Source organism: Lissotriton vulgaris, chromosome 2_1, assembly GCF_964263255.1.
Source record: "Lissotriton vulgaris chromosome 2_1, aLisVul1.2, whole genome shotgun sequence".
Taxonomy (NCBI): domain Eukaryota; kingdom Metazoa; phylum Chordata; class Amphibia; order Caudata; family Salamandridae; genus Lissotriton; species Lissotriton vulgaris.
In genome coordinates, this window is record NC_141687.1 from 1823433570 (window position 1) to 1823457303 (window position 23734).

Here is a 23734-nt window from a genome sequence, read left to right on the forward strand (position 1 = left end):
GAAGTATCTAATGTCATCCGCTTCCTGGGAATCTGAGACTGGGGATGTGCACGCGCAGGAGATTCCCCCATGTGAGTGCGCACGTCTCCTGTCCCACATTGCCAGGAAGCAGATAACACACACACATACACGCGCGCGCATGAACCCCCCCCACCCCACTCACGGGCTCACGCGCGCGCACACACACACACACACACACACACACACACACACACACACACACACACACACAGCCCACCCCACTCACCGGGTCACACACACACACTCACACATGCACCCCCCCCACCACCACTCACGGGCTCACGCGCACACGCGTACCCACACACACACACACACACACGCACACGCACACGCACCCACACCCCCCCACCCCACTCACCGGGTCTCTCGGGCTCCTCTCGTCCCGCGGTGGTGGCGGCTGCACAGGCTTGGTAGGCGGCGGGGGCAGGCACCGGCAATGTGTCTCGAGCCCCCTCCGCTTCTCTCCCGAGACTGAACGTCACGTTTTCTGTGAGCCAATGAAAGGACGCTTGCGGTTCAAACCTCGTTTTCGAACCCAATCCGACCTGTCACAGTTCGGCTGGGGTCTTAGCGGCGTTTGGTCGAAAGAGTCATGACGTCTATTGACGGAAAGTCCCTTGTTAAAAACACGTTAGCATCACGTCACTTGAGGCAACGTGAAGGACACGGATGTCCACAACATGGTCGTCGGCATCTCATGACGCGAAATGTTGTGCACACAGGAGCGCAGATGTATCTGGAAATAAAGCCCCAGGCAAGCGGCATGGCACGCACGGTTTCACTCGCAGGCAGGGGATCATTTTCACAAAAAAGATCTCTGAGTGAATGGGTCTTTAAATAGACTTTTAAACACGCGCTGTTAAACTACCCGGGACTGTGCGTGCCGGAGAAATCTTTGTTCTGGCTGCCCGTATGTTATGTGTCACTTCCTCAACTGGTGGCAAACTGGTGTGCCCTCCCTTCTATAATGAAGAGGTGGGGTGCAGCTTGGGGTCCACCACCTGCGAGCCTCCCCTGCTACTGAATAACGCCGTCAAGAGCCTCACAGACGGCGTCCACTCCACGAACCATGCATATGGTACACAACTCAATTGACAACAATGTGTACCACTAGCATGCGGGGACTCGAGAAACCAGACCACAGACCCATATGCCTCGGAGCTACACAAGACCAATCACTACACCTTCCACTAACACACACACTAACCTCCCCCCTCCCCCTTCAAACCAGTGCTCACAACTGCAGTTCACGCCATATAATTAATTCATTGCTGTGCTCCACGGTCAACCCTTATTGCTTTCCCTCTCCTACATGTTAGAGTTCAACACATTGCGAGACTTCCGATGGCGTGGGTGCCCCGCCCCCATACCCGCATATCTTACAATGCACTGATGTGTTTGTTAGCTATGAAGTAACAGAGCGATTACAGCTAAGTAGGCCCATCTGACAAACATTGACTTTTATCTACCATCTGCTTCTGGTTGCTTAGTGGTGTAGGAAATATATGTGATCTGCTCCATCAGAACTGCAAAACTTTCTATAAATATGCATACCCGCTAACTTTTAACCGGAGACTTCTGCTGCAGTGTTGCATAACATAATATCATGTGCTGATAAGAGAATGATATATAACAAGGGAACAAATCTGGAATGCAATTACAGATGCACAACTCCTCAGTTCTAGGGAGACACTTAGGGACACACGTTTAATCTAGCAGCTACTACACTACTACCACAGATACTAGTACCACTGATATTGTTAACTTTTTGTGGCACCGTTCACGGGATTGCTAACCGGGACATTCTGAATGAAGCCCAGAACGGTAATGATAATCTTGAAAAGGTGCAAGGCTGTTCCACCCAGCTGTGATTTAAAGCTGCACCTGAGAAAGCTGCTCACACACGCAAGTGGAGGCTTTGGGTCTGTCACTTCCTCTCAGCCGTAAGCTTTCATGTGTTTTTCATAGTTTTCCACTGCGCGTTTTATGAGGTGGACACACACGGGTGCAGAGAGTGACCAAACCTCTTTAGTAACCACAGCGTAAGTCACAGTAAGTGGTTATTGTAAAGCCATTGCGGCCGTTGATTGACATGTTGGATTCACAGAGTTCGCTTCCAGCACACCCCAAGACGTTGTGGAAGGGACACAGGAGATCGCACTGAGTGATGCATGAAATAGTTTAAGCTTCTCTTACATTATAGTTCAGTTCCCCAAAGGGGTGTCTGCAAGGCTTCTGGTGCCAAAGAGACTGCTCTATTCTAAAAGAAGAGTAATATACAAGATGAAGTTTGGCCACCTAAAACCACATTAAACATATGGTTTTTGAAGGAGTACCACATGCTTTGCAATTAGTATTTGCCACACTGAAGGCCTCTTCAATGTTTTTACATGCTTACATTATATTTGGAACCCAGTAAAACCCCACAGCAGGGCACTAACCTTCTAGTAAGGGGTAAACTTAGTTGAATTAACTGCATTTTACTTTAAGTGCTACAGCCAGAAATATGACATTCTAGCTCCTGTTTGGTCACTAGAAGTCTTGCTTTTTTACCATCTGATTGTTATTGTTATTGTTAGGTGTACTTGTATAGCGCATCATTCATCCTACAAGGATATCACGGCGCTGCAAAAAAATGAGCAGTAAAACCTAGACAGTTACCTGGAACATATTGATTATTCTGATGTAGGGAATAGTGTGGTTTTTAGTTTTTTCTTAAAGGTGGGGTAGGAGTCCGTGAGTCTGAGGTTAATGGGTAGTTCATTCCAACATTTCGCAGCAATGTGTGTAAAAGCCCTTCCGCCCATTCTGGATAGCTTGATCCGAGTGGTGGCTGCTTTGGCTAAGGCTTGTGAACGTAAGTTCTGTGCTGGGGCATAGAACTTAATTCTATTCTAATTCTATCTGATCTCTCCTCACTCTATCTATCTATCTATCTATCTATCTATCTATCTATCTATCTATTGCCCTCACTCTATCTATCGCCCTCACTCTATCTATCGCCCTCACTCTATCTATCGCCCTCACTCTATCTATTGCCCTCACTCTATCTATTGCCCTCACTCTATCGCGCTCACTCTATCTATCTATCAATCACCCTCACTCTATCTATCACCCTCACTCTATCTATCTATCTATCGCCCTCACTCTATCAATCACCCTCACTCTATCACCCTCACTCTATCGATCTATCGCCCTCACTCTATCTGTCTATCTATCTATCTATCGCCCTCACTCTATTTGTCTGTCTATCCCCCTCACTCTATCTGTCTATCTATCGCCCTCCGTCTATCTATCTATCGCCCTCCCTCTATCCATCTATCGCATCACCACAGCATCACTCAGCACCACCACAGCATCACTCAGGGGCACCACAACATCACTATGTGCTACCACAGCATCACTGAACGCCACAGCATCACTCGTCGCCACCACAACATCACTCAGCGCCACCACAGCATCAATCTGTGCAACCATTCAACAACAACTGGTTTAAATATGTGCTCTAATTGTTTCAATCTTTATCACAAATGTCACAAAAAGATGTTAATATTTCACTCCTGTTCTTGGATTTTCGTCACAATAAAATACACTGAACATAACTTCACAAAAGTTATTTACAAAAGTTTAAGCTATTGCCATTATAAATTACAATAACTTCTACTTAAGTATTAATTAGTTAAAAAAATGTAAAGCCATTGTTAATTGTAAAATCAATACATCTAAATCACGTAAATACAGCACATATTGCATTACAAATGCTATAGGTGCCACATTTGCGAAAGTTAAAACTTTTGGCATTGTAAATGACAAAGCTATTAATTTCGCTATTTTCAAAACCAACACATAAATAAAAAAATTGTCATTTACAATACTAATAGCTCAAACATTCCTAATGCGAGACCTATTGCATTGCAAATGCTTGTTTTAAGCAAGGGCCAATATCAATTGTGCTTTACTCGACTGTAAATTCCTATTTGGCTGGTACTCCTGAATTATTTGTTCAAGTAATGAGGGCAGGTATTTTGAAAGGCCAGATGGGCGACCATGAGAGCTTTGAATGGAATCCTTTTTCTGACAGGCAGCCAATGCATTTGGTTGAGATACGGAGCTGTAGGAGTATTCTTCTGAAGGTTAAAGAGCAGACGAAATGCTGTGCTCTGGATAACCTGTAGTCAGTGAGTCAGGGAAGCAGGTAAACCCCGGTACAAGGAATCTGCATTATCTAGTCTAGAAAGAATCGTGGCTTGGACAACTGTTTTACGAGCCTTCCATGGAAGAAGGGGTAGGAATTTTCTAAGTGCCCTTAGAATCTATATGAAGGAGGGGAGGGGGAGTTCGGCCCTCGGTAGGCCACAATTTGGACCAGGATTGTCCGGGTTGCATTGGCCTAAGCCAGCCTCACTACACTCATGCAGTCTGAGAACACTTTCTTGATAATGTCCGTGCCACCCTCTTAGGAGAACAATGACTGCATGTCATCAGCAGGCCCGGACTGGCCGTTGAGGGCACCGGGCAATTCCCCGGTGGGCCGCATGGTTGGGGGCTGGTTTTGGGCCCCTGGGGCCGTTTTTGTTACAGGGCCGTTATGCTGCAAAAACGGCCCTGTTAAAAAAACGGCCGAAAATCGACCCTGTCACAGAGCGCGGTCGCACCTCTCCCCCATCCCCTCTCCTCCCGGAGGGGGAAAGGGTGGCCGGCCGAGCACTTTGCCAGGGCCGGTTCTGGTTCCCAGTCCGGCCCTGGTCATCAGTATGAGACATGATTTTAATGCCAAATGATTCCACCTGGGCCATCAGAGGGAACATATAAATATTAAATAGAGTAGGACTCAATGCGGAGCCCAGGGGTACACCGCCTTTGAGGGGTTTAGCCTCAACCTTACAGATGCTGCAACTCCTTCGCTGTTTCCCCTAACTCTAAGATCAAGAGATATTGTTAAGCTGACAGGTTTGAGACGCCAGATGTGTTTTACGGCAAACTGAGCTTCGAGTACATAGGATTCAGTGTATGGCTATGTGAAGCAGCCCCAAAAGGAGCAGAGGCTTCATACATTTGTGACCATTGCCCTGTTAACGGGAAATAGAAGCCTAGCATCAAAACCTACTTTCAAGCATCCTGAGCATCAGGAGGCCAAAACACAGCTACACATTCCAGCAACTATACATGTTCAGATTGTAGCGTTCAATGCCTAAGATAAGCCAATCATAATTAAATGACCTGAAGCCCCGAAGAAATGTGTTTCCTCTAAAAAGAACTGCTCTAAATAATGCACTGTTTCCTCAAAGGAAGCACATGGTCTAGGTTAAAAGAACAAAATAATAAATGAATCCCAATACCATTATTAACATTAAAGAATGAACCATCAAAAGATAGCGTTATGTTTACAGAAGACAAGCTAGGAGGTCTTTACTTCAGAGAGCCTTAGGCTCCCCAATCAATCAAGCAAAACGATGGCTACAATAAAAGGTTATTTTACAAGTCAGCAGATCAATGCCTCCAGGAAGGATATTACCTTAAGAAAATTAGTACATAAAATAGAGTAGAATAATATTAGAATCCCATTACAGAGCTGGGTCTTTTATTGGAGGATGTAAATTAAGAAATTAAACTCCCTCTTTACTACTTTGTTTTTGACACAGTGTTTAGAACAATCGATTGAGATTCACGTAAGCCAGACAAGGCCTGCCATGCTTGCTCTGGAGCTATGAAACCACAGGCTCCACAATCCAGTGCAGTATCCTGGTCATGGAGGAGGCGGTGGAAGAATGACCTTAAAATGCTCTTCCACACAAAGCTTTTTGACAGTTGGTGGACCAAACTACCACATTTTGAGTGTACTCCATATGTCATTGTTTTGGAAAACATACTAGTTTTGATGGAAGGTCAAAAAAGAGGAATGGTTTGAGTTAAGGAACACAGTAGCGCACTGGCTTAAGAAGCATTCTAGTTCACCCAGTGACGTGCACAAAGAGATAATTATGGTATGAAGGACATCATGAATTGGCTTTGGGGTTAAGACCAGTCAGAGAGGATTGTCTGATTGCGAATTTTTAAAATGCTATATTAACCTATAAATTACAGTATAGATTGCAAAGGGATCACACAGGTAGGAGAATTAGGGCTATTCAGTTAGGCTATTTATATAGACAGTCTCATTGATGCATGAATAATATTCAATCTATAAGAGTGAGTCCCCCTAATAAGGGATATATTAACGGCTGTTATAATGTCATGATCAGGAATGCTTTTGAACTGTTGTAAGATTTCAATTAACTTCATTGGTTTACATTATCTGTAATCAGAGAAGCCTGAAGTTTAGATAGGGGTGGGGACAAAGTGGAGTCAATTGAAAGATCTAATTGCAACCCCTCTGGAGATGGTAACTCAAGCCTGAAAAAGTCTGGTAAAAGGGAGAATATTAAGTTGTTGTCTTGGAATATGGCATTTGTACTAAGAAGGAAAATCAAGACTGGCTATTTTATATCAGTAAATCTGAAATGATTTGTTGCCAAAAACATGGGCCATAGATGAGTTCCACATTAATAGTTTTTACACCATATGTAATCCTGTCTTATTATCCAACACAGGCAGAGACAAGCGTTTGGTGGAAGGGAGTGGGCGAGGGCTGTTGGGATGAGGGTGCAGAAGGGGGTTGTTGGGGTATTGGCTGTTTTAGTCAATTTTCCTGACTTTATTGTAAATCTCCTTTGATACAAATGTAGGGTCATATGTGTCAAGCAAATTCGCATTCGCAAAGGCCGAACTTCGCAGAATTTCGGCCTTTGCAAATGCGAATTTGCTAAATGGTATGTATAAATCAAAATCTGGTGCAAAACAAGGAATCGCAAAATTTGCCATTCCTTATTTTGCAATTGCATTTAAGGAATCACAAATTTTGCGATTCCTTAAATGCAATGTATGAAGCAAAAAAAAATTGATAAATGTCCTTAAGGAATCGCAAATTGTGAATTCCTTGAAAATGCACATTTTTGCATTTTTCAAAGTGCCATGTGACGCACATACATGCCCTTACGGCATGTATGTGCTCCACATGTGCACCGATGCATATTTCAGGGGTGCAACAGGGTGTCCTTTGGACACCACTGCACCCTTGAAATTATTCTCAATTTGCGAATAGCAAATTGCGAATCGCAAATTGAGAATAACTTCCCATTCATTCCTCTGGGCATCCTGACCCATAGAAATGAATGGGAAAGTATTCCTTTATTGCAAATCGCAATTTGCTATTCGCAATTAAGGAATTTTAAGAAATCGCAAAAAAAATGCGATTTTGTACACACATACCTATTTGCGATTCTCAAATAGCGATTTCTTAAAAATCGTTATTTTTAGAATCGCAAGTCAGGTTGATGATACATATGGCATTAGTCAGTAAAAATAGGGCGGCAAAGAAATATTATTAATTCATTTTTATCACAAACCTTTTAAACAATTCTCTACGCATGTGGTTGGGGATGTAGAATGTGAACTAGACAAACAGATGAGAACATTTCAAATACCCCCAGCGATCCTTTGGGCTAATATTACATTATGTAAGATTTCTAACAAGAAGATCTGTGGTTTTACTGACATAGTAGGGGAGGGTTTAACACATTTTAGATAGGATTTGTATATTGATTTTTTAAACAATATAGTTATGAAATATATCTTCGTTTTTGCCTCACCAGAGGACCCTTCACCCTTTGAATCCACGGTTCCGACATTCACAGGAAAAGTTTTAGGGAGTTCTACTGATTTGATCTTATTTTCTCTGAATATTTTTAGTCTGGTATCTAATTTTTTAAAAAAAATTTATTAAACTTTTTACTACAAATCTTTGTTTATTTTACAAGATAGAAACAGAACACCGGGCCAAGTACACACAGCGTTATGCCCACAACCCTATTCAGGGCCGGCCGCGCAATATCTGATTAAAAAGGGACAATAATGCAGGAAGTTGAACACAGCATGTCGCCTACATGTCGCCTACATCCCGTGAGGGGCCGGCCGGGTGGTAGACGTTAAAAGGCAATACTGATTTGTCGTGATGCTTCACAGGGCCCTTTAAAAAAACGTTAATACTGTAACAAGGGAACGGGCCCAGAAGAGAAGGAAGCGAAAGAAGCAAGGAAAAGGAAGACAGCTAGAGAGTAAGTGACAGCGTTTAGGTAGTAATAGAGGAAGAGGTCTCGTGAGCGGGCATGAGGAAGAGGATGGGGGGGGAAGGTGTGGGCAATGATCTAGGCCAGTGGGGGACATTGTAAGCTAATCGAGGAGGTCACTGGTACCTAATTTTAACACAGTACCTATATGTTTCAGTCGTCATAATCCAGTTTTGATATATTTAAGCACATGTACAAATAGAGAGTATAAATAAGGGCCAGCTGTTAATTATTCTAAAAATCAGGGTCTTAAGTTAAAATGGAACAAAATTGATCCAATTAGATTCTTAATCAGGGCAAAAGGGGAAGCTTGTGGAACATGTTTGGAATGTGATGCAGACCCACAAGATATTGTATCTGCTTTTCGTTCTTTCTGTGACACCATTAGTTCCATGTCAACCGTTAAGAATATACAGTTGCGAGAATAGCAGAGCAGCCGATTTAATCATGCTTGCTCTAAACTTAAAAAAAGCTCTTAAACAAGTCCCTCAACTTAGGGAAGACATTTGGGCTTGCAGAAATATGTACTAAAAGGATATTAAAAAGAGAAAAAAAGGAAAATCATGGGGAGACCTGGAATTAGCCAGTAATGCTAAAGATCATGGGGCATTCTGAAGTGTGTTGAACGCTCCCTTTTTTCAGTAAAATCAACTCCTCGAACTTGGAAAAAGTAAATCCTCCTGAAAAGTGGGTCAAACACTTCTTAAAATGTTTTTAACTCGTAATACCAATGGTGAATTAGAGCTGCAAGAGGTTATAATTGATTTTGAGGGCACCCTACAGTTCACCCACTCAATTAAGGAACAAGAAGTAAGCAATGCATATTTTAATAGGAAATGCCCATGGTCCAAATTGCGTTTTGTTTGATGGCTTTAAGAATCATATAGTTTGAAGGGCACTCTGTTACAAATCGTGATTCACACAGCCACTATTGATCTCATCCCTCATACATGGACTGAGGCAACCATAGTTCCCATTTTCAAACAGGGAGACAAGAACCAACCCAGTTCTTATCGCCCTATATCTCTACTTGACTCAACAGTAAACATATTGGGCAGAGTTTTACTACAGAAGCTAGAGGCCTGGGCAGAGGAAAATGATATGTTCTCATAAATTCAGTATAGCTTCTGTCTGTGTTTGGGAACAATGCCTCACCTTTCATTTGATAACTGGGAAATAAATCAAAGCAAAGAGAAGGTTGAACCATTTGGATTTAACCAGGGCTTTTGACACAGTGAATCAATCTAAATGATGGTGGTTGATAGAATCCTTGTAGGTATAAAAGCCATTCGTCGCTTTGTTGCAGAAATTATACCAGGAAATGTCTGCTAAGGTTCGATTTGGATATAACGGGGAATGCACAGATAAAATGAGTCTATCAAGAGGTTTGAGACAGTGGTGTGTTTTGGTGCAATTTGTATTTACTGTTTATAAGAATGCTTTGGAGAAACTTAATTAGTAAAGGAAAGGACTTGCCACAACTAGGGAAATGTCCAATCAATAATTCAGGGGTTTGTAAGCGCGCTACTCACCCGTGAGGGTCTCAAGGCGCTGGGGAGGGGGGCAGCTCCGGTTCAGTCAAAGAGCCAGGTCTTTAGGCCATTCCTGAAAGTGTGCAGGGTCGGGGAGTGCCTGATGTTGTCTGAGAGCTCATTCCAGGTCTTGGCTCCAATGTAGGAGAAGGATCTCCCGTCTGCTCTGGTTCTGTGGATGCATTGGGTCTCTGCCAGGGCAAGATCCGTGGAGCAGAAGTTTCTTTTGGGTAAGTGGAAGGAGACTATCTTTGAGGTACTTGGGGCCAATGTTGTGGAGGAATTTACGTGTCTGCCATCATGACACAACCCATGTCCCTAGAAGACCTGATCACTCAATTGGCTGTGGAACAGCATCCCCAATAATTGGTGGGGGAGCAGCAGGCACAAGCTGGCCAGCAGGACCGGGAGACCCTCCAAAGTGGGGTCTCCAACCGGTCGATCGCGAGCTACCGGTAGCTCGCCAATGCCCTGTAGGTAGCTCGCGCTGGTAGCGTCGCAATTTAGTAGCCCATTGACATTGTTGGAATATTTCGGCCTTTTTTCATTGTAGATGAAGATGTTGTCCGCCCTACCCAAACAAGCTGCTCCGATTGGCTTAACTGAGGAGGGGCGGGCCTAAGAGTATTATGTTGATCTTCCGGTAGGACTCTGCGCCGCCGCCACCTGCCTTTGAAAGCCAGGCACCGCGCTTTTCATCCTGCACGTTTAGTGAGTACAGAGCAGCAGGCATGGAGGAGCAGAGCGGCCGGTGCGAGGAAAGCGTGCAGGTGGTGCATGCAGTATTAAACTGCTACCGGGACCTTTGCCACCTGCTTTGTTCAGCCTGCCACCAGTTCGACCGGAGCGGCAGGTAAGTTTAAGGAGCCCTGCGCAGGCCTCATCAGCTCCACACCCGTAGCGAGCCCCTACCCTGGCAGTTGTATAGGCGAGGTGGCTCATTGCAGTCCAGGGACGTTTCAATTTCTGAACGTTTTAGACTAGAATTTTTTGGTTTTATTTTACTTCATTTAAGCAGCATTATTTTGTTTTTTCATGTCATTTTGGTCGCATTTGTAAGATGGTATGATTTGGGAGGAACTGCTATTTAAGATGGGTAAAGGAGCGTGCGCTTATTACTTTTGTGAATTATGGGTGAAAACTGGGGATGACTACTTTTTCGTTTTCATGCAATCATTATGAAACGGCTTCTTGAAGTGTTTGGTAATAATTTTCAAAGCTGTCTCTTAATTGTTTAAACTTCTAATCTAGCTGTTCAGGTCACGGGGTTAGAATTACACCCGTTTTTTTGTCTTGTACGTGTTTGTACGTGCTTTAAAACGACGCACGGTAGTGGTTTGTACAAAAATAATGCTGGTGGCAGGGAATGGAAGCGCACATGATGATGAGGTTGCCGGTTGCGGCTTTGTAAGTGATTTATGTGTTTTTGTTCAGAGATCACATGGCAAGAAAAGTGACTGTTATCTGCAAAAGAATGATTTACGTAGCTGGCTTAAAGCAGGACGCAGTATTAGCTGAGAGAACAGGATTAAGCTCTACTCGATTCGTTTTCGCATTTTAGGATTGTTTAAGGATGATTGCCTAAAAAAGAAGAATGTGTTGAAAGATTAAGGATATGTGCCTGGATCTAGCAGTGCGACAGAAGGGTGCGCAGATGCGTGCCCCCTTGGATACTCATTGCAGTACAGGGCACATGAAACCAGATTAAAACGTTGCCTTCTAATATAGATCATATCTATGACTAGCATCATGATCTTTCTCGTGTTTCAATTAAGCTTCATGTTTGCACACTGCAATGAAACTGAAAGTAGTTTGTTTTTCCATTTCAAGAGTTTGACAATGTTAAATGCAAACTATTAAAATCATATACATACAATTCTTAATTTGCCGAGAAATACTTAAATTCCATAAAACAAGATACGTGCTCAAATTACCAGGTTTACCTGAAATGTTATAAAACAGTGTTTCTTATTATTAGTGTCACTTTCTAAGGCTCACTTGAATAAAACATTAGGCATGCTTGCTGCCGTGTTGGCATTCAGTCTCATGGCAGATAATTTGGTGATGGGATGCTTGTCAGAACGTCAAAAAGTGTCCATCACGTGGAGGGAAGTTGTATCATGATCCATTATGTACCAAGTGTTCTTGATGCCGGTGGGTGTTCTCTCTGCATCCATTATGTACCAAGTGTGTGCAAAATTTTATCTAAAAGCCTGAACTGTCTGAAAGTATTACAACCGATATGAAGTCACTTGGCTAGGCAGTATATTATATTAATGTCAGTACAAATATAAACCTCTGCCCTCATCAATACACAAACTACACTCAGCGGTTGCGCAGCTAACTGTAGTTCAAACACTATAGTATCCTTACAGCTGGGCGCGGGCTCTCGAAAAAAATGCGCAAGTTTCTGGGCCTTTAGTAGCTCACGATGAATTTGATTGACCAGAAGTAGCTCTCACTACAGAAAAGGTTGGAGACCCTCCAAACCATGTTAAAGGGCCAGACTACGTTTTTAACCTCAAACCTACAGGTGCAGGATAGTGCCATAATGAGGTTGACTGATCCTATTACTAGCGCACGTGTTTTCAAATACAGTAAAAGTTAAGATAGAGATCGAACCAATATGGCATGGAAGCACAATATACCCTGAATCCAATACATCACATTTTTATCTGCCTCTAGCCTCCAGTGCTTTTGCCACACATTCCACACTTTCATCGCATACCTGTGCATTGCCTCTCACACTCATACTTCAAGCACCTGTGGTTAACTTGTAGTGCCTCTACCTCCCCTGGACTTCTAGATACCTATGCCTACCAGTTCCATGTTGATCCACCTCAAACCTAGACCCTGTATTACAATTGAGGTACCTTCAGCACCTCAATGCCTCATTTTTCAAACTTGCATCTCACTGCCCTCAACAACACCCCTCCTCCAACATCAATTACTGTCATTCCCGCATCTCACTCCAAGTATGCATGCCTCAGCCACAGTGCCACTGCATCGACTCCAACATTAACATCTCATTTCCAGCACAAACCCCCACCTCCAAAGAACGCACCTTACCTCGAGAGCATGCAATGGGATGGAGCAACGGTCCCACTGGTTAAGATGGCACAGGGAATCCACAGTGCTGGCACTTCCGTGGATCATGAGTCGATTAAGAAACTCTTCCTGATGGAGGCCGAACAGGAGGAGAGAGACACCTTCATCTGAACCAGAGAACCAAGAAAGGTGTGAGGTGTAGAAAAAGCATTTCTCTATCACACACACATCACTCTCTTTTCACACACACATACAGGCACATATGCTATGGCTGCTTACTGGAGAACCATCTTGAAACAGTTTTTTTTTTAAATAGCGCATAATGGAAAACATTTTGCAGCATCTCCTGTGTAAGTTAACAGCTTACCTGTCAACACCAGACACTGCTCCTCTGTGTCCCAGTGCACTGGAATGCCTCTCCTTGCAACACAATGTCGAGATATGTCCTGGGACTGTAGGTCCCACACAGCCACACACATGGCACCACTCTCTTCCCATGTCAGTACTACTGTAAAAGGGCTCACAGATAAACACTGAAGACTGTGGTGAGTGCCTTCTTTATGGATTTGTCTCCACTGGCTAACTGCTTCAACCACCTTCCCCGCAGGGCTGCACAAATGTCTCCAGAGGCCACCCGTCTGCGCCACTTGCTCGTCAGTCCAATAGCGCTCCTGGTTTGGAAAAGACTGGTACCACTGTCCACTCAGTTTCAAAACAGAATCTTGGGGATCCAGCCACTTAATTGTGGTGGACAGTGAAGATAAATGTGACTCCCAGGACCTGCAAAAAAGAAAGAAGACACTTGAAACTAAATTTTAAATAAAACAGGTCATGGTTTCATGCACAACATTTTCTTCTTACGGTGTGACAAACGGGCTTAAGAGAAATTGGAGCATTTGCTAGCAAACCAATTCCTCAGAAAAAAGGGCAGGATCCAGGGCACAGTTAGCTAACAAAGTCACATTTTAAAAAGCAATGGCAAAGCCATTTATACACAACTTACCATATCAGCAGCAGCATTCCTAAGACAAAGAAGTGCAGTCTGAGCAGTTGTGCAAGCTTTTCTGGTGCACACAACCGGCACATCAAAGTGAGCAGAAGAATATGCTTCCCTCACACAGGGCAGCAGATATGAAAGATCCCCTGACACTCAGAATAGGTACATAGACAGAAGCAGCATAGAAGTATCATACACTCTCCCATGCACTAACAAGGAAGGAGCAGCAGCAATGTACGCATTTTTAAACTTAAACGCCCAATCCAAATGTGTTAAAAGAGCCTGTGTGCTAGAAATTCCCTTTTATCCATCATTTCATGCAGTCATGGAAGTTGTCAATATGCATGCGGTGTGCTATGTTAGGTGAACACATCTAAGAAACATACATCTTGTTGGAAATTGGTGCAAGAGTTTTGCAAAGATTAAAAAGAGAAACATTTATACTTTAATTAGGATACTCATCCGGATGCTGCACTAGTCGTTAAGAGATGCTATTCCCACCTGATCCCATCACACCCCTCAGCTATGCCTCTTACCTTGACGCTCTGACCGTCCAAGCAACCTTCACCTCACACCGCTTCCCTACGTGCCACTAACGCCAACCCTCGATGCTACATCTCTGCTCTCCCAGCCTTTCCCCTGCAGTACTTTCTGTAAAACCCACATCATAAAAAGTCTCTGTTGCTAGGATAGTACTAAACGCCAGATACATACATTGACATTCACATCTCACTGGTAAACATGCAATAATTAACTTGAGTGGCTGATAACTCTACCCCCCTCTTTTAAGCTCTCTGCTCCACAGCATTTGTTCTCCACTCTGGTACTCAATTCACAAGAGCCTCTGGATTTTCCTTCCATCCCATCCATTTCAGAGGAAGGAGCATAAGCTAATGAGGTATTTAATGCTCAATGACTGGAACAAAGGGAAGAGCAAAGGCCGAGATCCTGCTCATTAGTATTCAAAAGCACAATTATTGGCAGTCTCTTCCCTCTATACAGTAGTACTGCTGAGCATGAAATTCAGCTCTGACCTGCCAGTGGTACCTCAGAAATGTCCAGGTTGCCAATACGGGCATGGAGAGAAACTACAATTCTAGCTCTTTCTTAAAATCTGTTTGCATGAAAGTCTAGAAAAGGGTCTAGCTGAGCTTGTAACTTGAAAGGTGCAGGCCTTGTATAGTTCTCGGTCAAGCGCCTATATGATTAGTCAAGCATAAGGGGTGCGGCTGAGGCTCCCACAAAAGCATGGCTTAAATGGGCAGGCAGGGCCTTTGGGCTTTCTTCAAATGTGTATGTCTATCAACCAGCAGGGGAACAGTGAAGGACACAGACTCCGACCAAATCTGTCCCAAACAAGCTGTACAATAATAGGCCATTCAGTGGCAAAGGCGTAATACCCTTCCCTTACAACATGCCAATTAATGTAACCACCCAAATGAATAACCATGCCATGCTTATACCACTGTGTACTGCAGTATCATGTGGTGGCGTTGGTGCCATTTTTGCCTTGGTGAAGAAAGAAGATGGTACCTTGGCAAGGCTGTATGTAAATTAATGGAACACGTTTTCCTCAAACTACATTGTCAGTGTTACAATTTAATGGAAACATCTTTTCGAATTATGGTTTTAATATTGGTGTGTTTGTTTTATCAAAACATTTTGAAGGAATGTCCTTTTTCTCGAAAAAGGCTATGTTTATTCGTGTTCATACTATTTTCTACTTGCGCATGCGAAGTAGCAGTTTAGAATATTGATCTTTGTCATAGCAACAGTCATTCTAACTGAAAGGCAGCAGGAGAAGCATTACCACAAGACTTCTGTTAACTTCATCAGTCACACAAAAACGTCAAGTTAACCATTTGCTGACACAATCGGCTCTAAATGTAGTGTTCCTTTTGCGTGCATTAAACTGAATAGACCCTATGTGTCTTTTGTGTTCTGTTACGGAGCCAACAACTCTAAAAAGAAATAGTAGCAAAATATATTAAATCCCAGCGTGGTAGACTGTCGTTAATTACAGGAGGGTGCATCTACAGAAGAGAGAAAAGTTACAAAGAGAAAGTCTTCTGGAAATGCACTCAATTATCAAGGGCCTGCACGGTCTTCTAAAATTGCAGGTGCTGCATGTGAATTTTAACGTTAATGCCGGTTTTACAATAAATTGTTCCGGAGTTATATTTCTAGTGCCATTATTTTAAAAAAAAAATCTTACAACTTTTGCTTCGTTGTTTAAAATTCACTAAATGCTAATTGTACTGTAGTTTCGAAAAACTGTTTTCATTCAAATGCACCTTTACATTTTCCGATTTATATGCATTTCCATTAAAATGTTTCCACTAAATTTTGATGTTTTGGTGTTTTGTTAAAAATGACTTACTTTCAATAGGGTTTTCCAGGACTTCGTTTCCTCCAATGTGCTTTCTATGTTCTTGTTTTTCTATGGATTTACCCCTCAGCAAACCTTCCATTGCAGTACTCATTTGTACCGCTTTAATACATGTTTGTCAGAGTGCTCCTCTGCCAGGGGCAAATAAGCAACAATTTAAAACAAATAGTGTGACAGGTGTGCCATGGAACAGCATAAGCTAGGCATGCTTTCTGCTAGGAGGTGGTATTGCTTTCTAAATAAGTTCTACAAGTGTAGCAATTCTCTGTGCATTGAGAGAGGCTGCCCTCCCTGGAATGGAACAGGTTTCAGCCATGATCACAGAGTCTGTCATAAGGGGGTTAGAGGACATAGAAACACTTGTCTTTGGTGAAGGACCCGGTGCTAGCAAGATAAAAGTTTGTTATCTGATCAGGGGCAGAAATGTTAAAGAGGAGTAATGCAACAATTGCACCCAAGAGTTCAAAAAATGAAAATCTGGCAACAAAGAAATTCCATAAAACAACGAAATGATTTAAGACAGGTCCTACATTATTGAAAGGAAGTGAAAAGTGAAATAATTACCAGATCAAAGCTTATGTAGATCATTGAAGTAGCTTACACCTCTGTCCATACTTGTCCTTCTCCTCTTTCATCCCATGCAATTCCTCTAGAATGTTACAGTGTGATGATGCTCAGTGGAATGTTGGATGTCTCAAGAAAGGCACAGTTTAGATGGGCTGAGCTGCCTGCTGGCTGCTCCTGGTGGGCCTTGTACATTATTACTTCTGGACTCAACTACTTATCTTCAATAAACCAACCTGAAATACCTCAACGTGTCTGGCCTCATTACTACAATTTTATGGTGACGATTTGATCTTACCCTCTACTTGCTCAACTCAAGAAGTCAATCTTCAAGAAGGCAAGATATTCAAAGGTTCATCAATCTTCAATTTCCAAACTATGACTCTGGCACCGAGCCCCACCAGTGACAACTACACCGGACGCCCCCAACCTACACTCGCCATATCCTTCTTCAACTCAACTGTGTTCCCAACATCTTCAACTTCCAGGGAAATCTACACTGCTCCAACCTCAACACTACAACAGAAGCACCTCAACAAGGAAGGTAACTGGTGGTTGCCCGAGTGTGTCTCCCGTGTGTAGTAAGGTGTTCAAGTTCTGCGCATATCAAATTCAATCAAATTAAAAATAGGCCAGGTCCTCCTGCTTGTGTCTCCCTGCTACTTCCTAGTTCCTGCTACCTCCCAGTTCCCGCTGTCTACTAGTTCCTGCTGCTTCCCTGCGTGCTGTATTTTGCCGGGAACAAGTGTGGTCAGGAGTTTATGTGCAGTACTGGAGCGGCGTGGGCAAGAGTTTGTGTTCAACAACGGAGCGGTAATCCAGTGTCTCGACACTACACTAACGGACTTCAGCCAGTTTTGTTGGTGGTCTAGTGTGGTGGGCGATTCATGTGAAGTCTCTTAACCAACCAAAACACTTCTGCAGTTAATGACTTAAGTGGCGAGTCTATTAAAAAAAATAATAATAATTTAAGCAAGCCATATTTTCTACGTCTGGCAGTTAAACCACCTGTTTCAATATTCTCAACACGAGCCATGCACAGTGCGCGCTCTTCCCTCGTGCACTTTTTCAAAAGATGCATCAATTAAGCCTTTGTTTGTGCAGCCCTACCTGCCGGTATCCAGTGAAGCCTCTCTGGATCCCTTGTGACGTCTCCCCTCGGTGGGATTGTCTTCTCTACATTGAGGTCTTCGACTTCGTCTGCTGGTGATGTTAGTGTGTACGGACGCGCCGTGAGCTACCCTGCGGGACGCACACATCATGCCACCATTTTGAAGTTTTTCATAGTGTCCACTTTTCTTTTTGCTAACCACTCTACTTTGCCAATCACGTTCTATGCGCTTGCACGGATGTGCAATGTGCGGTGTTTTGAACGCAGAACATGTTCCTGTCAACACAACATCGTTCTAGATTCCTACAAGGTGTGTTTTCTGGCTCTCATCGATGAAGGTGCCTATTTATTTATTTATTTATTAATTAATTTATTTGTGATATTTGTAGAGCGCATACAATGGCCCAAGGGCGTCTCGGCGCTAAGTGTTTGAGTGTATACCATAGGAAATGATGGATGATTTATTGATTAAAGAGCCAGGTCTTAAGTTGTTTCCGAAAGGACCACAAAGATGGACTGGCTTTAATTATTGATGGCAGAGTGTTCCACAGCTTGGGGGCTGACACCAGAAATCTTCTGTCGCCCCATGAGACCGTTTTTGTCCGGGGTATAACAAGATCTCCTGAACAAGATGACCGTAGTGTTCTAGGCGGGCGATAAGGGGTCAAATTGCGGACAAGATGTGCTGGTCCTCGGTTGTGCAACGCTTTATACACAATGCACAGGGTCTTGAACTTTATCCTGTTTCTGATGGATAACCAATGCAGCTCTTTGATGGTCTTAGAGGCAGAGTGATGTTTAGGGATATTTCCCAAAAGCCTCGCAGCAGAGTTTTGTATTGATTGTAATTTATTCAAGACTCCTTCCTGTGCACTGAGAAACAGGGCATTGCAGTAGTCCAAGGTGGACAGCACAAGGGATGTGACAAGAGTTTTTCCGGCTTTATCTGGCAGGAATGGGAGGATTTTTTTGATTAGCTTCAGTTTATAAAAGGCTGAAGAAGTAATCTGGTTGGCATGTGGATGGAACGTGAGTCGGTCATCAAAGATGACTCCCAAATTCCTCACTTTGCTGACAGGCTCGGGGGGGGGGAGCCTAGAGAGGAAGGCCACCAGTTAGATGACCACTCAGGTGTTAATTGTCCAAAGATTACTACCTCTGTTTTGTCTGAGTTTAACTTTAGACAATTAGAGGCCATCCAATTTCCTATTGCCATCATGCCAGCCCTCAGGTCACCTGCTACTTTATGGCCATTGTTCTTAATAGCTAGAACCAGCTGGGTATCGTCAGCATAGGACGTGAGGCTCATCCCATAAGCCCGAATTACACTGGCTAAGCCCGACACGTAGATGTTAAAAAGTGTCGGGCTTATAGATGAGCCTTGAGGTACTCCACATGGCAGTGACATAGTGGACGATTGAAATGGTCCGGTGGTAACCACCTGAGTTCTGTCAGCTAGAAAGGAAGCCAGAAGTTTACTGTCTATAGTGGACTGTGGGCACCAGTTCAAGTTCGTTTGGCGAGTGGCGTTTTGCCTTCCAGATCTTTTCAGACATTATAGAAACATTTCTTCATTTCAGGTGTTCCAATGACTCAAAAAAGTGCACACCTGTGAGAGTTTCTGTTGTCTACGAGGGAGTCAGTATCTTCAAGTTTAAATTGTGTGATACATATTTCGACAAGTTCTACAACACTATTAATATATCCCACACCATGTTTCTATTTCCTTGAGTGTTCACCAGATTTGGTGTTGGGTATTTCAATTTAGCAATGCAGTATTTGTTTGACCCTAGTTTTGGGGTTGCCTATCCCTGGTTACATGCATATGTTTACGCCCTCTCAAGAATTCAATTTCATGTGTTTTCCAGTTAAGTCTGTTTCTAGCGCTATGTCAATGACATTCTTACTTGGCTTACTGTTTCTTACGTTTCTAGGCCTAATTCAAGGACATGTCTTTACGTGCCTTGTTCTTTCCTCAATGTCGCTGTGGTGTATGTCTAGGCCACTGGTCACACATGTCTACCTGAGCACAACTTCTCCCCATATGCCTTTCAAAGGGAAGTTTTTCTTGCGTTTCTGGCACTATGTCGAGGTCATGTTTTTACAGAGCATGCGGTTTCTCACGATTGTAGCACTATTTCAAAGACCAAGCTTCGCTGTGTTCTCTTTCTTTGTAGCTCAATGTGCTCAATTTCAAATGCTATTTTTTTGCTTGTGCTTGGTTTGTCCAGTGCTGTTTTTTTCCAAAATGGCAGTTTAAGGTTAACCATTACATGACCTTGTCCTCAAACGTTCGCAGTATGGTATGTTATGTCTTTCAATGGAGTTTAATGGGTTTAACTGCGAGCAAGGGCAACTGCCCGAAACGCTTCGTTTGGTCAACTGTTCTGGTCCTTTGGGCCAGGTTGCAGTTCTGGCTGGCGAGATATATATATATATATATCCCTAGTTACATGCTCCCAAGTGTTCAATTATGCAATTATCATTGTACTTGCATGTGTTCAATTACTCAATTATCTCAATGTACATGCATGCATGTAGTATTCCTTAGTAGGGAATGTGTACCTCAATTAACTTATCAACTTGCATGCATTCCAGTAGTATTCCCTTGTTGGGATTACATTGTGTTGTACTTACCACTGTACTCACGGTTTCAAATTGTCACTCTCAACAGTTCAATTACTCGATTTTTCAATGTTTTCCAAAGTGTGACCTTTAAGGGGTTGTCAATTTTTGTTGCTGCCTCTCAACATTTCAATGTTTTTTTCAATGTTTGACCTTTTGAGGTTGTCGATATGGGGGTTCATCCCTCTCAATTCTTCAATGTTTCTTCAATATAACCTTCACTATGTTGTGGTGTTATTCGCCTTAATGTCTTAATATGTGACCCTTTACGAGGTCGTCTCAATATGGGTTTTATCCCTTTCTATTGCTCAATATGTGACCTGTTGCTTTGTAATTCTATTCCAAAGTGGTTTACATTATATTTTATTGCTGTTTTAACAGGGTAGTATGAAGGATCTTTTGTTGTTCTTTCCTCTGCTTCTCTGTTTGCTTTGTCCATTTTTTTCAATGCCGGTCTCCTTTCATACTTTTCCTGCCAGTGGGTATGTCTGGAGTAGTTCTTGGGTTTCTCTTTCCATATTCTTTATTGTTGTTTTAAGGAGAAGGGAGGATGAGTTCTTATTTATGTGTTCCACCCGCAAACACGCCGTTGAACTCTGGGACCTCCTCGACTCAACCGCCCCAGACGTCACCTTCCTGACGGAGACCTGGCTGAACCCCGCCTCAGCACCCCACATCGCCATAGCCATCCCCGAAGGCTACAAGATCTCCTGCAGAGACCGCACTAACGGAGTAGGAGGTGGAATTGCCATCGTCCACAAGAACACCCTCAGAGTCTCGGCCAACACGGACGACACCCTCAGCACCGCTGATCACCCGCACTTCCAGATCCACATCGACCCCAACACCACCCTCAGAGGAACACTCGTCTACAGACCCCCTGGAGCCAGACCACAGTTCAGCGACTCCATCGCCGACCTCATCAGCTCCCATGCCCTCGCCTCCACAGACTACATCCTCCTCGGAGACCTGAACTTCCACCTCGAGAACAACAACAACGGCAACTCCGCCACCCTGATCGACAACCTCGGACTCAGACAGATCGTGACAACACCCACCCACGCCGCCGGTCACACGCTTGACCCCATCTTCTCCGCAAGCCCCGATGTCTCCTTCAACCAAACCGCCAAACCCCACTGGACCGACCACCGCTGCGTCCATTTCACCTTCAAAAAGCCCACCACACACCACCACACCCAACAGATGCCTCGTCCTGCTGGGGCTAAGTCACTGGAGAGCAGCTACCCACCACCCTCGCCCAGAGCCCACCAGCTGACCCAAACGAACCAGACATCGCCACCCTCAACCTCCGACAGTGGATCGACGACTGCGCCAACACTCTCGCCCCGCTCAAGACACCCTCCAACAGCCACACCAGCAAGAAAGTCACCTGGTTCACTGATGACCTCCAGACCTCCAAGCAAACTTGCCGGAAACTGGAGAAGCACTGTCTACGCGAACGATCACCAGACAACTACACAGCCCTCAAAAATGCCACCCGCAGACACCATCAACTCATCAGAACCGCCAAGAGGACCGAATTCAAGGACAGCCTGGATAACAACGCACACAACAGCAAAGAACTCTTCAGCATTGTTAAGGAACTCTCCAACCCCAGCTCCAACACCAACGACATCCCCCCTTCGCAGGACCTGTGCGACTCACTGGCCACCTTCTTCCACCGCAAGATCGCCGACATCCACAACAGCTTCAAAACCACGACCGCCCCACCGACCACTGAGACCTCCACCCCGCGACCACCAGACGCCTGATCGCCTGGTCCAATGTCAACGAGACCATCAAGATCATGACCTCCATCCACTCTGGATCCCGGTCTGACCCATGCCCACACCACGTCTTCAGCAAAGCCAGCACAACCATCGCCCCCCATTTCCGGAAAGTTATCAACATCTCCTTCGAGACAGCAATCTTCCAGGAGAGCTGGAAGCACGCCGAGATCAACGCCTTACTCAAAAAGCCTAAGGCGGACCCCAGGGACCTCAAGAACTTCCGCCCCATCTCCCTGCTCCCGTTCCCGGCGAAGGTCACCGAGAAAATCGTCAACAAACAACTGACTCGCCACCTCGAGAACAACAACGTCCTGGACCTATCCCAGTCCGGTTTCCGCAGTAACCACAGCCCCGAAACCGCCCTCATCGCCGCCACCGACGACGACATCAGGACCCTGCTCGACAACAGAGAAACAGCAGACCCCATCCTCCTGGACCTGTCAGCCGCCTTCGACACGGTCTGCCACCGCACACTACGAACACGCCTGCACAACGCCGGGATCCAAGAGAAGGCCCTGGCCTGGACCACATCCTTCCTCTCCGGCAGAACTCAGAGCGTCCGCCTTCCTTCCTTCCGCTCCACCGCCACCGAGATCATCTGCGGGGTACCCAAGGGCTCTTCCCTCAGCCCAAAGCTGTTCAACATCTACATGGCACCCCTCGCCCACGTCGCCCGACCTAAACATCATCTCCTACGCCGATGACACCCAGCTGATCATCTCCCTCACCAAAGGACCTCACACCGCCAAAACCAACCTCCACGAAAGAATGAAGGCCGTCGCCGAATGGATGACGAACAGCCGACTGAAGCTGAACTCGGACAAGACGGAGGGCTTTATCCTCGGCTCCACCCCTTCAGCCTGGGACGATTCCTAGTGGCCGACATCACTGGGAACAGCCCCAACACCCACCGACCACGCACGCAACCTGGGGATCATCCTCGACTCCACCCTCTCCATGACTAAGCAGGTCAACGCCATCTCCTCATCCTGCTTCAACACCCTACGAATGCTCCGCAGGATCTTCAAGTGGATCTCCACCGAAACAAGAAGAACAGTCACACATGGCCTTGTCTCCAACAGGCTGGACTACGGAAATGCCCTCTACGAAGGAACATCAACCAAGCTCCTGAAATGGCTACAACACATCCAGAACGCCTCGGCACGACTGATCCTCGACATCCCCCGCCGCAGCCACATCACCACCCACCTGAGAGACCTTCATTGGCTCACAGTCAACAAGAGGATAACCTTCAAGCTCCTCATCCACGCACACAAGGCCCTCCACAACACCGGCCCAGCATACCTCAACAGACGACTCAGCTTCTACATCCCTAACCGCAAGCTCCGCTCCACCGGCCACTCCCGCGCCACAGTCCCCCGCATCTGAAGAACAACCGGCGGCGGCAGATCCTTCTCCCACCTCGTCGCCAAGACCTGGAGCACCCTCCTCACCAACCTACGGCAGACCAAAGACCTACTAGCCTTCAGAA

The 23734-nt window shown here is 44.8% G+C and overlaps 1 protein-coding gene across 2 annotated transcripts in view; it reads right to left on the reverse strand.

Annotated features, from left to right (window-relative positions):
• The window catches only part of SPG11 (SPG11 vesicle trafficking associated, spatacsin), a 639585-nt gene that overhangs the window by 511401 nt on the left and 104450 nt on the right, over positions 1-23734 (reverse strand). For both annotated transcript variants that reach the window (XM_086957913.1, XM_086957912.1), the window contains exons 7-8: positions 13134-13546; positions 12788-12933 (exon numbers count right to left, since the gene is read on the reverse strand). In XM_086957913.1, coding sequence (XP_086814039.1) covers positions 12788-12933; positions 13134-13546 — 559 coding nt within the window. The remainder of the gene's footprint in view (positions 1-12787; positions 12934-13133; positions 13547-23734) is intronic.